Raw genomic sequence first — 15,318 nt, 5'->3', positions numbered from 1 at the left:
TAACTCTTACATTAACGAAAAAGATCTGTTTTCAACGAGACCAAGTTTTCAAAAATCGATTAAGCAGAACCGGACTTACAGTCATTTTTCATAACAAGGTTCCCACTCACCCCCACCTCTTATTTGCAAAGGTAGAGTTACACTTGTGAAATCAAATATTCTCAGAATTTTGCGAAGAATACGATGATTGGATTTTCAGTGACCTTTTATTTTGTAAATTTTGTAAAATTTTGATTTTAAAATTTTTGACATTCAATTACGCCCTCTAGCGGTGGACTTACAAATATGAAAATAATTTCCAGGCTTTTCTCGTGGTAACTTTTGTTATAAAATTTTTTTTCCCAAAGCTGTACTATAAACGGTTCCTGAGATGTGGCCGAGAGCCATTCTTATTGGGACACCCGGTACATTCGTATATTATTCAACGAGCATATAATAATGGGTTTTACTCACGATGATGAAGTAATTAATCAGAGTTCGTAATTCATCACGAACAAAAGGAGCATCCAGCGTTGAGTTTATTGTCTTGGGATTATTTTTATAACACTCCGTATAAAACTAGGTGTGGAAGATGATAAGGAAACAAAAAACAGAAATGAATGAATTTATACGGATAGATAACATTACGGAGACACAATGGACTGAGCATTTCGCGAAATTATATGGAGAAGGAGAAGAAGAGAACAGAGAAATAAACATTAATGAAACCCACGATAGAGTACTAATATTAGAAGAAGAGCTACAAGAAAGAATAAAAAAATTAAAAAATAGAAAAGCACCTGGTCCTGATAAGATAAATAATGAACTGCTAAAATATGGAGGAAGAACACTACTCAAATGGCTCCTAAAATTATTTGTCGATATAATAAATATCGAAGTAGTACCAGCGGAATGGAAGGAAAGTCTCCTGCTACCGATACTCAAAAAGGGAGACTCGAAAAATCCTGAAAATTATAGAGGCATTAGTCTGATAAACACCACATTAAAATTGTTGACGGCAGTCATAAAAGATAAAATCGAGGAAAAAGCGAATATGGCAGATGAACAGCAAGGCTTCCGGAAGAACCGCAGCACAATAGATGCAATTTTTATTATCAGGCAAATAGTAGAAAAGTCTATTGAATATGGAAAACCAGCATACATGTGCTTTGTAGATTTAAAAAGTGCTTTTGACAGGGTGAGGCGAAATGATATCTTAAATTTATTACAAGCTGAACAAATAGACCACCAGATAATAAGGCTAATTAAGGAAATTAACAAGAACAACAAGACCAGAGTTATAATGTCAACAGGAGAAACAGAACGCATAGAACTAAAAGGAGGAATCCGCCAAGAAGACTCGCAGAGCCCATTGTTATTCAATATGGTGATGAATCAAATAATTCACGAAGTCAGAAAACGACATGGATACCACATGGGAGCGCATAAAATCACGATACTGTGCTATGCCGATGATGCAGTACTAATTGCTGATAACGAGGATGACCTACAAAGGCAGCTCCACACTTTCAATCTCACAGCAAATAAATTTAATATGAGAATATCTGTAGAAAAAACTAAATGTATAGTGATAAGTAAAGAGCCGCGTAGATGCAAGTTAGAAATAGACGGCAAAATTGTAGAACAAGTAATGAAATTCAATTACCTAGGAGTAGAGATCACTAGTGACAGGAATATAAGAACAGAGACCACCACACAAGCAACAAAAGCGGCAAGAGTAAGTGGTTGCCTCCGAGAAACCATATGGAGAAACAAATATCTGACCACGGAAAGCAAAATAAAAGTATACAAGACAACAGTAAGACCTATCCTAACATATACAGCGGAGACAAGGACCGATACAAGAAAGACAAAACAACAAATCAACAATATCGAAATGAAAGTATTAAGATCAATAGCGGGCATATCATTAAGAGACAGACAAAGCAACAGAAGTAAAAAAGAACGTTGCAAAATTCAAAATATTAACAGGTGGATAAAAACAAGAAAGAAAAACTGGAACGAACATGTAAACCGAATGGAGCCAGATAGATTAGCGAACATTTGTAAAAACAACAAGCCGTATAGCAGAAGACCCGTTGGAAGGCCGCCGAAAAGGTGGAAAGACAATGTACAGTCAACAACAACTGAAACGGAGTAAGAGGCAGACAAACAGGAGTAATCCTAGTCGCGCGAAGAAGAAGAAGAGAAGAAGTATAAAACTTCAATTAAATATCTCAATTTCCGAATTTTTACAACTTTGTAGTTTACAACTTATTCATGGATCATGCTGATATAAATATAAGTGTTTGGGTTAGTAGACACAGGCGATTATTCTTTAAAGTGTTGAAACCAGGGCTTCGGTTTAAGCAGGTAAAATGAGTACAGAACCTTACAAAAGCATTTCCTGTGTTTCTTAATAAATTTTGTTTTAAAATTTTTTGATAAATAGGCATTCTTCGTTTTTATTTAGGTATAAGTATAAGTAAACAGAGTTAACAAAAACCCTCAACGTCACTTGCAGCGCATAAACGAATGTCTGCTATCTCTTCTCCTCACGGTTGCAGACAAAGTGGTTTTACGGTACTTACACAAAAATAAAAATTTATTTAGCAGTTAAATTTTCTAGTGTGTACTCGTCTAGTTCAAAATGTCCCCATCAAATTAGAAAAAAAAAAAGCAAAAAGCGCATTAGAGCGGGCCCCGCAGGGGTCCTGGCCATGGTTCCGCGGAACCATGTTCAGTACGCCACTGATCTCGACCAAAACACTACAATGTAAACGCAGCGAAAAATCGAGTTAGCACCCAGCCAGGTTAGGCATATTTCATTAGAAGTGAAAGGGTTAATGAATCTTGTCTCTGATAGGGAATTACTGAAAATATTACTAAAAGCTATTGAACGATAGGAGTAACCTGTTATTTCGACAATATTTCTACAGTTCACCCTTAAAAACACTATCCGTTTCACTCTTTACGTAGAGAAAACACGTTCAAATGGAAGTAGGCGATTTAAATTCCTGCCTGTTTTAATCAACTATTGCGTTCTTTTAGGGAGGTGTATTCCTCGGACCAATCTCCACCATTCCCATGGTGCTCTTCTCAGGCTTCTTCACAAACCTGAACGACATTCCCTTCTACCTGAGATGGCTGCCATACCTGAGTTACCTGAAATACGGCTTCGAAGCGTGTATGATCGCCATCTACGGCTTGGATAGACCGAAGCTGACGTGCAACATCGAGTACTGCCACTTTAAGTACCCCAAGAAGTTCTTGGAGCAGATGTCCATGAAAGACGACATGGTCAGCTATTTCATCGACGTCGGGGTGCTGGGAGGACTGTTCATCTTTCTTAGGGTGATAGCGTACTTTATGCTTCGCATTAAATTGATGCAAAATCGGTAAAATTTTCTTTTTATAGAGAATTTATGTAATAGGATGGGACTTTGAGGTTACTAGGCACTTGTCAAATAGATACTTTATTGCCTCTGTTGAAATTATTGCAGAGTTAACCTCACATAACCTAAATTACCGCCTCAGAACGATATACAACCAACAGGGCTGTTGTAGCGATAAAGAAAAGTTATTGAATGAAACTAGACATATTCTAGATCTATAATAACGTAAAAACTTGTTTCGAAAGTTTAAATATTCTAGGGCAATAAAGTAACTATATATTGTACTGACCAATTAAGTCTTGTTTATTTCTGTATGTACTGGAACAGTATTCCGTACCATAGCAATGGAAATAAAGTTTATAACTGCATTTTTAATATTACAATTTTGTATTCCTAAATGTTTTCTTCAATAATTCGTACCTTTTCGACAACACATCATTAGCAATTAAGGGCAATATTTAGCTGTTTAAATTGTTGTATTGCATCAAGTGGGTATACTCTGTTTTTTGAGACATATATTGTTGTGTTTATTACAAAATAAGCAGTATATAATTTAAAATTATATACAAAGTGATAATTTAGTGGAAATACTGTAAGGAATACTAGTGGGTCAGCTACATCTATCGATTAAAGACTGTCTAGCTGGTGCTAAGCTCAAAAGAATTAGTAAGAATTTTGATGAGGTAAAAACACATTTGTAAAAAAGTTGAAGTTATTAGTAGCCTAATGTGATATTTATCTGATCTCTAGAAACAGATTAACTTATGATTACAGATTGACTATAGCTAATATAGTTAGAATTGTAGATGGGGTTACTGTTTCCCACTGTAATACATTATTTTAATTTTGGAACCTTTGATGTAGAGTTTTAGAAATAGTATAAAAAATCGTAAAAATCTATGTTTAATTCCAAAATATTTGTCTACAGAGTGTAGAACGTAACAATCTTCATATTTTAAGTAACACATTTATTGCTTTTGTCAGTGCAATTTGGTTTGTCAGTATATTAGACAATTGTTTGTCAGCATATTGGACAATTATGTCAAAACAAACCTTTTGTTGGGCTTTTTAAACTTGTTTTCGCTGATGTTGGATTATGGATAATTTCCAACGTCTGTAACGATGACTCAAAAGATAGAGTATACTTATTCTTCTTGAAATTTCCTGGGATAAGAGTGTAAGATAGTAATTCCAGTGATATGTCGAGATTTTTGCCCATCTAGTTTCATGTAAACCAAAAATGTCACAGTTTTATACGAAATCAATGTATTTATATTATTTTAGATCAATTTATTATTTGTTAGGGTAGGTAGTAACACAAGTATTTCAAAGGAGCTGGTGATCTTATATGTTATAATTATGTAGGAATATGGTATACATATTTGTTACAGTTCGTTATATTTTGGTGCGCCAATCAAGCAGATGGTGTAACAGAGATCAGAAATGTGAGTTGACAAGTACTTTACAAAGAAGTAGGAAACAATGTGAGGGAATGATTTCCTAATTCATTAACGTGTTAAATAAACTTTTAGTTTTAGACATTTAATCTCCATATTGTCTAGTTTAAAACCATAAATTCTGTCACTGCTACATTATCTGAACCATACATGGGATTTTGAAGCTTATGTAGAAATTTTTTATATCAAGATATGGCGAATATTTAGTAATTTAATATTTAATACACTTACAATTCTTTTAAGCCGTGTAAAAACCATATTTAAACAATTTTTAAATAACAAAGTACCAAAAGTCATTTCACTGAATATTTTTATGACCAAAGTGGTGTTTTTAATTCCCTGATCATTAAATAAATGTTTGTTCAAAGATTAATAAGTGTTATTTATTGTTTATCTGTGAAAAACATACTTTTGAATCTTCTTTTAATAAAAAGAAACCTTAAAATGGCTTAGGAATGTGAAAATGGCTAGGAAAACCTTGTCAAAAAAAAGAATATTTTTAGCAAAAATGTATCTAGCTTATAAAAAAATTAAACAAAAATGAAGTCTATCCACTCAGCAAAAGAAAAGTTTAGTAGTAAAGAAAGTGTTTAAAAGAAGCTTTTTTTTACAAAAGTTTGTAGCATCAAAACTAAGCCAGGTACGCTCAAAATACAATTAATCCCATTTTTTTGGTAAGAAATTGTGAAAATCTGCCCTATTTAGCACCCTAAATGAAACTAATCGTTATCGCCTTACAAATTACTTAACTTTTTTATATGACCTGTAAGTTTCACCGGTTCAAAGTGCTTATTTTTAAAAGGGTTCTAGTTAAAAGGGCTTGAACGAGTCATTAATCGTGAGTATATGCAAATTTTAAACAGCCAACCAATTTTTGTTTTACAGAAAAACAAAATAAAGCCAAAATATTTATAAAAGCAAGACCTACATTCCTTTACTCTTTGAGATTTTTCGTATCACTAATACTTTTTAAGTTATTTTGAAAAAAAAAAGGCATTTTTCCAAAATAATAAAAACTTTTTTTACTATAAAACCAAATTTTTTCAAAAATAAGAACTTCGAACCGGTCAAACTTACAGATCATATAAACAATAAATATTTAAAGTAAATGGTGAAGCGCTAATGATAAATTTTATTTGAGGTACGAAATAGGGACAGATTTTCACGATTTTTTTTTTACCAAACTAACTTTATTTTGAGTGTAACTCTTATAGTTTTGGTACTAGAAACTTTTATAAAAAATAAAACAAAAACTTTTTTTTGAAACATTTAAAACAAATTTTGAGATTTTCCCGAAAATTGCTTCATTTTTTGGTTATTTCAGGTTGAAATATTCGATTTGGAATTAGACGAATAAGAATAATTTTTCATGAGCTTCAACTGTGCTTTTACTGTGTCGATAGACTTCATGAATAAGTACACCATTTTTTTGTATCTTACAAGCTACATTTTTGCTACAAATATTTAATTCGATAAATACTTATTTTTGAGTTATTTGCAAAAAACCCGTTTGAAAACGTTGTTTCTTTTTGTTGAAAAATAAACATTTTCACTCACAAATGACTTGAAAAGTATTAACGTAGATAAAGAAACTCTATAGAACAAAAGTTGCTTATAATTAGTGTCAAGCTTAACAAGCAGGGGTGTCACCCCCCGAAGTAAAAGCATAAATCCACTTTACAACATAAATCCAACAATTTACGGCATAAATCCAACTTTGAAGTGGAGTGTAACTAGAACCTAAATCCAAATTGTCAAGCTAATACGTCCGTCGTGAAGCTGATAATTTCACTCCAAAACTGTCATTTACTGAGCTATTGGTGTATTCATACATTGTTTATGACGACTTACATTTTTCATCTTTATTGGTATAGCCCCCTTCCTGCTACGGGGGCCTCTGTTACGCTTCTGGATAATTGTATCGAAATACTAAACGTAGGTAAATAATAAAGAGAAACCCCATTTCTAGATTTAGAAATATTGTTCTAAAATTCGGCAAATTGCAATTCTCAAATCTTTCAATAGTTACGTACAAATCATTATAGTTTATTGTCGTCACCCATAAAAGTTCGTGAGACCGGAACGGATTAAGTTTCTAGATATGAGATGATTCACTTGCCGAATACGCCTATTTAGAAATTTACGTTTTTAGATTTAAACACAAAAAGTAATATCATTTCTTTACCTATAACAGATTTTTACAGACGACAATATCAGACGACAAGATGGGGTCCCTGCACGATTGGGGCCCCACCGCAAGCTTCACGCCGCGGGGGCCTCTGTTACGCCCCTGAGAAGGATACACAATGGCTCAGTTGTGGCCTAAGGGCTGTGGAACTTTTATTCGCCTTCCCTGCTCTACAGATACAGACAGATATAGTTATAGTGGCTGGCTTAACGAATACAAGATGTTCCAAGTTGGGACAATAACATCTTGCTTAAACATGGTTTTATAGAATTGTAATAGTGATAAATATTTTATTCTGTAGGTTTTTTTCTAAACAGTATAGAACCCAAACGGCAGAATGGTCATAGTCTTTATAAATTGTGATAAACTATAACTTTTTATTTTCTAATGTGTTGTATTCCCTGTGATGAATTGTGTGATTGTGTGGCGACATGCAAAAAGCTGCGCCATTGTAAAGAATTATTGTATCTATTCCAATTGATATTTTAAACATACATTAATTTCTTTGTGTTATAAATATGTAAACTTCTGAATCTACAGCAAAATTTTAAACCTAATCTCTAACCACTCGGTAATAAAACATATTTGTAATAAGGTTGATGATGTATTCAACAAATATTGTTGCCAAATATTGAGTAGCTATTTCTCGGTAGTAGCTATATACTGCACACACCATACTCTTTTAATACATGGGTAATAAATAACTTATCCACTAGCAGAACATTTTAATTTTATACGATTATTTTTTGAAATATTGTTCTCAAATTATATTTTGATGGAAATATGTATATCTTTTATTATAAGTAGGTACCACCTATATTTAATTAATAGTGAATACGTATCTTTGTTATTTTTTTACTGAATAAATATATATTATGTTGATCATTGACTATGTTCCTATTATTTTTTTTCCAGTAATCCAAATTTTTTTTAAATAATCAAAAAGAATCTCTATATAGGTTTTCTCAGTAAAATGACTTCTTCTAGTTCTAGGACCAATATCGTGGGATATAATGCTGGCTACCATATTTTAGCCATCGTGGTTTTATTGGCAGCAGCTCTAAAATAATGATGTAGTACGTATGTAGTTCCATACCATTATATTAGATTTCTTAGCCATGTTGTTCTTCTGTTCTTCTTCTTCGAGGGCCACGTTTATTTTGGATCTTTCCCTGGATGATCAGATACTAAATTTCATATTTTTTAAGATATTTCAAATTGTGACTAAAGAATTAAAACTTGCGTTTTTTTGTGTTGGACCAGCGTATTCGTAGTACTCAATATACCCACATCTCAAAGATATAGCAATATGTCATTCGAACGCGAAAGTCAACACCAATATCGTTCCTCATTTTTTAAAAAGTTTCTACGGTTGGATCCCAGCTTTCATTGATATTATTGCTGAGATGCACGAATTTCTCTAGTCTGTCCCAGTACGGCATCTCTTTTACGACTTTTACACCGTCATTCTGTAAATAATTTTGTTTATCATGTATTTAGTTTTTTTAACGTTGAGTTTTAATCTAAACCTGTATTAGTCCACGAGGCAGCGCTGAAAAATCGTGTGATTGTGTAGAGAAACATACTGCGGTCGGTCAAGCGAAACGTAGAGCAGGGGTTACTGAGAGGGTATCAAAGTTGCTTTCCTACGAAGGTAATTAAATCCATTTACTAAGGCTGAAAATCAGTACACACATTCTAAATTAAATGTAAATAAAAGTTATTATAGTCGGTCAGCTGTATGACGGGACAGAGCGGGTCGGTCGGCCCCAGTGAATGTACAGGGTTATTCACTATATTTTGACCCCCTTGTAAATGCTTTATTTACAGAATTAGAAAAAAATGTAAAATACAACTACTAGTAATCGACTATTTTTTTAAATGGGAATAGGGGTCGAGTACTAGCTTATTTGAAAGGTTATTCAATTCCCTATTCAGTAATATAAACATTAACATGATTAATTATACAGGGTGTCCAAAAGAAATTTTTAATTAAATTAATTGTTTGATTAATAATTCAACAATTTTTTTGGACACCCTGTATAAATAATGATCTTAATGTTTATAGTACTGTATAGAGAATTAAATAACCTTTCAAACGAGCTAGCACACGACCCCTATTCTCATTTAAAAAAATAGTCGGTTACGTCATCACGCTCAGATGGATGACGTCACTAGTACGATATATATGTCAAAAAATCGTAATTAAAAAATCGAATAACTTTTTTATTTTACATATTTTTCTAATTCTGTAAATAAAGCAGTTTACAACCCAGGCAACCAAACGACGTTTTTATAACGTAGATAACACGTCATAAAAATGACCAATTGACGTGTTTCTATGACGTAGTACCGACGTTGAAAATCACGTGTATTTGTCTCATCGATATGACGTCATAATTGTGACGATTTTAAAACGTCTAAAAGGTGACGACTTTTATACTTCGGTAAAATCACGTCTTTAATACTTGCAAAAAGTGACCTCTTTTAGATGTTTCAAAATAGGTAGTATAAAAAATAGGTAACATGAAACCTATAGGTCTACGTCCCATGTGTCGATGAAGATATACTACCATTTGTTTAAGATCGCTTGTGCATTAGAAGCAATCTAACATTGATTCTGCATGATTGTACCAGCCCTCGCATTATAGAATTTTCACTATTTATATAAGTATACCTACTTACTGTGTCAAAACTGAAAAAACATACAAACTACTAAATAATTTATTAACAAATTACTCGATACAACTCGATAACACATAATTAGTTCATTAACAGAAAATAAACATAACCTCAAACACTTGTCAAGAAGAATACTGCATTAAACTAACTCACTGAGCAAAAACGAATACAAGTCTCTTAATTAACACGTTTCTTCAACTAAATATCTAAATGAAAAGTCTTATTTTATCACACAGACACACACCACGTAAACAATAAATGAGAAATTTCTTATTAAAATTATTTAACGAAATTGTTTGGAGTAATACAAACAAGCTCCTCCCAATTTTGTGACATCAGACTTAAACTGTCTGAAATGAAAACGTTTTTTAAACGTTATTTTAACGTCATTAATCTTACGTATTTAAAATCACCTACAAAAGACGTCTATATGACGTAATTTTCAAACACGTGTATATATTTAACCAAAACTGACGTTTCCTCGACGTTATATGACGTCAGTTGGTTGCCTGGGAAGGGGGTCAAAATATAGTGAATAACCCTGTACATTCATTGGGGCCGACCGACCGGCTCTGTCCCGTCATACAGCTGACCGACTATAATAACTTTTATTTATATTCAATTTAGAATGTGTGTACTGATTTTCAGCCTTAGTAAATGGAAATAATTACCTTCGTAGGAAAGCAACTTTGATACCCTCTCAGTAACCCCTGTTCTACGTTTCGCTTGACCGACCGCAGTATGTTTCTCTACACACTCACAGTAATCAACTGTGAAAAATTTAGCTTTAGTAAATTCAAAGAGATTTTTCAGCGCTGCCTCTCCGTCTAATACCTTTGCCAGTGTTTCAGTCCGCATCAATGGTAGTGGTAGGTTGTAGGTGGGAGAGCGGGCATACAGAGAGATGGCAAGCCGGCAGCAAGCACTGGCGGTACAAGCGTTACACATTTTCGAACTTTTTTACAATTCTTGCACGTAAAAGTGATTCATCTGTATACAAACTTATTGTTTCTAAGATTTTGCAATATGTAAAGCTTTTTCTTTTATTAATAAACTTAATTTCCACCAATTTTTTTATTGAAGATCGGATGAGGGTTGATTGCTCTTCGTTTTAGCTCTGCACTCGTTTACTCGTAGTTCCGATCTAGATATAGATCTACAGGAGTAGATCTAGATTTTTAAGGTTGGTTTTAGTCATCCTTATTTACATAAAAATTATTTTTTTCCAATCTGTGGCATATCATATAAGCATAAAAACAATATATGTAATACTGAAATATCAGTTAAAAATATCTTTTAGCATTATGAAATTTATGTATGTTTATTAACTTACTTTGAAAGCAATCAGAGATGATTAAAATCAAACAAATTTACCAAATCATTTTTTTAATAAATAAACTTTACCAAACGGTTATTATGTATTTTATTTTTATTTTTGTACTATTATGATATTTTAATGTTTCGTTCCGTAGTAGAGACAGACCCAGATTTTAAACAACTTAATGATCTAATTTAAGCCACAAATACTCTTCTAGGATAGTTTTTTGCAAAATATGTGTAGTATAGACGGTTTTAGTCTACTGCATTCAAACAATTCTCTCAAGTTCTTAAACCAGGATATTCTTCGTCTTCCCATATTTCGCTTTCCTCAAATCTTGCCTTGCATAATAAGTTGTAGTAATAAGTATTTTTGTCCTCTCATTACACGTCCTAAGTTCTCAAGTTTTCGTCTTCTGGTAGTTAATATTCATTTCCTATTCGTAGGAATCTTTATAATACCAAAATTCAAAGTTACATTTGATGTTATCCATGTTCCTAAGTATTTGTAGGTATTCACACTCTCAATTACAGTATTTTCAATAATCAATTGAATGTTTGCATCTGCTGATTTATAGTCCAGGGCGGATTTGTTTTGAGATGGACGTTGATAGGTGACTCATATTTTTTTGCAGAAATTGCTTGGAATTAACTCGTATAATACTATTTGAGTTATCCTCCCACTCAAAAAGTCCCGGAACATTGTTTAAATAATCAAAATGTCAAAAAATGAAGGAAAAATTCGATTTTTTTCTTCGTTTTTTGATTATAACTTCAAAAGTATTCACTTCAAAGAAAAGTTGCAATGACATAAAAGTTGCGTAATTAAATTTCCTACAATATAGGATTGGTTAATAACTTTAAAAGTTGTCACCCTTATTGCAAACTAGCAATAATTGTGAAAAAAAACATAAAAAAAAACAAGTATTCGCAATTTACGGTTTTCAACCATTTATGATGACACTTAGGACCTTCATATTTTACCCAAAAAAACTTTATGACATAGTAAAACAATACTGTAAATTTGATTAAGATTGGTTCAATAGATTTTGCAAAATAAATTTTGAAATCTAGGTTTCGCAAAAAAATCATTATTTCAAAATGTTGCAGGACTGAAAATAAAGCAGATAGCAAGTTGAATTTTTTTTGCATATAGAAGAATACTGTATCTTTCATTTTCAATTTGTAAAATTATTATCGGTTAACTACCACGGCGTCAGGAATTTTTTAAAATAAACATTAATTTTTGGTGCTACGCACAGGACAGCGGTGTTCGATTCACATAAGTTGATTTCCACCAAAATTTCTTTAAATCTTTATATAATATATTATTTTCTAACTCTATATTTTGTTGGATTTTAATATTTTAATTCCACAAAAATCAAACTAATTTGATTATTGTTTGTGAAATATTGTTTAAACAATTGCATAAGTTTAAAAATAATAAACTTTTATTCTCTAAGTTAAAATATATGAACAAAAAAAGCTTTTGCTAAAAAAAGTGTAATTTCAAAGGAGAAAGTATGTGTTTTTATTTTCTAATAAACAAATTCATTTATTTATATCGAAATGTACTAAAAATTTAAATTTATCAATCTATCCTGTGCGTAGCACCAAATATTAATGTTTATTTAAAAAAAATCCTGACGCTGTAGTAGTTAACCGATTTTAATTTTGAAAATTGTTAATCAAAGGCACAGTATTGTTCTATATGTAAAAAAAATTCAACTTGCTGTCTGCGTTATTTTCAGTCCTGCAACATTTTGAAAAAATGAATTTTTTTTGCGAAAGCTGGATTGCAAAATTTATTTTGCAAAATCTATTAAAACGATCTTAATGAAATTTACAGTGTTGTTTTATTATATCATAAAGTTTTTCTGGATAAAATATGAAGGTCCTAAGTGTAGCATAAATGGTTGAAAAACGAAAAACGTAAAATGCGAATAGGTACTTATTTTTTATGGTTTTTTGGCAATTATTGCTATTTTGCAACAAGGGTGACAATTTTTAAAATTTGTAACTAATCCTATATTATAGGAAATTTAATTACGCAACTTTTATGACAGTGCAATTTTTCCCGAAAATGAATAGTTTTAAAGTTATAATAAAAAAACCCAGAAAAAAATCGAATTTTTCCTTCATTTTTTGATATTTTGATTATTTAAACAATGTTCCGGACCTTTTTGAGTGGGAGGATAACTCAAATAATATTATATGAGTTATTTCCAAGCATTGTCTGCAGAAAAATATGAGTCACCTCTCAACACCCAAATGTACTAATATTTTTACGGATGCGCCCTGGTCTATTAGTCATGATCATGCTTTTAGTTTTCTTCAAACTCATCTTCAGTCCATATTGACAACATTAATCATGCGTTCACTATAACATTAATTATGGCGTTGCATTACGTTCTGTAAATTATTGTTATCCGTCAATATTACTGTACCGTCTGCAAAATGTAAGTTTTTGAACATTTCTCCATTATGTAGTAAATTTTCTAGTCAATTCTTCTATAGAATCTGAGAGCGCTTATTTAAATACCGCTTCACTGTAGACATTGAAGAGTGGTGGGGACAGCGCGCATCCCTGGTGGACTCCTGTTTGTATTATGATAATTGAGTCTGGTTATCAACTCTTACTTTTGGCTGTTTGATTCCAGTGTAGATTAGATATAATTCTCATATCAAGATTGTCAATATTTTGGCTTTTTAATATATACAGTGTTAAGCGAGTTAACCGGCAAAATGACTCAAAAGATGGAAAACATAAAACATTGTGAAGTAAAAAGTGATGAAACTAGTAGAGGTGGAAATTATCGATATAGACGTATAAATTAACATTACATTACATAGTTTCCCAAATTTAGACGTATTGGAGGAGCATGATAACTGTCACTGTGACAAAAGAATTTTATAAAATACTCCTGTCACAGACTTCTAAAGGTGGGAAACTATGTAATGTTAATTTATACGTTTATATCGATAATTTCCACCTCTACTAGTTTTATCTCTTTTTATTTCAGAATGTATTGTTTTCCATCTAGTCGTTATTTTGCCGGTTATTAGCGCGCTTATCACTGTATATACACAAGGTTTTATGTTGAATCTTATCAAATGCCTTTTCAAATTTTACAAAACATAAGTAAATTATATTCTGACTCTTGTCCATGCATCTCTGAACCAGCACATTCAAACCCAACAAAGCATCTCTTGTACCATTTCTAAAGTCAGATTGTGCGTTACTTATTTCATATTCAAGAGTTTTAACAATTATGCTGTATATTATATTCAAAAGTGTTACTCATTAAAGCTACTGTTCTGTGATTTGAGCAGGTTGTAGCACTTGACTTTTTGGGAAGTGCTACAAAGATCGATTGCAACCATTGTCTGGGGATTGTGGCAGTCCGATTAAAGAGTGCAGCCATTAGATACATCAGTAACGTCTTTATCAATTAGTTTTAATAATTCCATGAGCACATCATCTGGTCCAGTAGCTCTGCCCTATTTTGTGTTTTTGATGGCATAGATGACTTCTCGTAATATTGGTGGTCCGGTATCCTCTGTATGTTTTGAAGTAACTGAGAAAAACAGTCTACCATCCCCAGAGAAATCTTCAGGTTTATAAAGAAATATAATTTTTAGTCTGTAAGTACCTATGTATTTGCAGTTTTCAGTACAGAAAAGGTGATTATTACATTACAGAAAATGTGAGATCACATCTTTTGTGATGAGTGTTGTGCGGCATAAGCTTGAAATAAAATCTGAGTCTGTCTTTATTTTAAGAAAAATCAATAATTTTTGTATACCAACGCTGAGATTTGTAATTTATAGTATTCATATTATTTGTCATGGATTTATTCCAATGTATGTATTTATGTACATAGTAAATACGAAATAATCCATTTTTTACTACATAATTGTTGTTTTATTCTTCCCTTAAAATACAACAACCTCTATCCTTTACAAACCTCAAGTGTACTTGATCTATACAAATTTAATTTCAAATTGATGATACCGTTTGCATACCAAAATACCGAAGCCAACACCGTGCCAGTTACTTTTTCCGTCTTTAATATCTTTGGATGGCTTTTCCCTGCTTCCGTTCACTCTAATTGGAGTTTGGAATGCAGTTGTGGACTCATATTTTATCTACTGTCATAAATCGTCAAAAGTCTACTATTTATTCCTCTAAGTGGAAATAATGCTTTGAATCGTCGGGTGTCAGAAAACCATAGAGGTTTCCTCATTGACCAACATTCATACAGAATTATGATTACCTATTGGCTTTTGAGGACTTTTT

General features: G+C 32.1%; 1 protein-coding gene across 3 annotated transcripts in view; it reads left to right on the top strand.

Moving 5' to 3' along the window:
• The window catches only part of LOC126885583 (ATP-binding cassette sub-family G member 4), a 256,853-nt gene extending 241,918 nt beyond the window's left edge, over nt 1-14,935 (top strand). For all 3 annotated transcript variants that reach the window (XM_050652180.1, XM_050652186.1, XM_050652193.1), the window contains one exon: nt 3,031-14,935. In XM_050652180.1, the coding sequence (XP_050508137.1) occupies nt 3,031-3,381 (351 nt within the window). In that variant the 3' untranslated portion in view covers nt 3,382-14,935. The remainder of the gene's footprint in view (nt 1-3,030) is intronic.
• Nucleotides 14,936-15,318: the final 383 nt, after the last annotated feature.

Source organism: Diabrotica virgifera, chromosome 1 (genome assembly GCF_917563875.1).
Source record: "Diabrotica virgifera virgifera chromosome 1, PGI_DIABVI_V3a".
Lineage (NCBI taxonomy): Eukaryota > Metazoa > Arthropoda > Insecta > Coleoptera > Chrysomelidae > Diabrotica > Diabrotica virgifera.
This window is presented reverse-complemented; position numbering and strand designations above follow the sequence as displayed.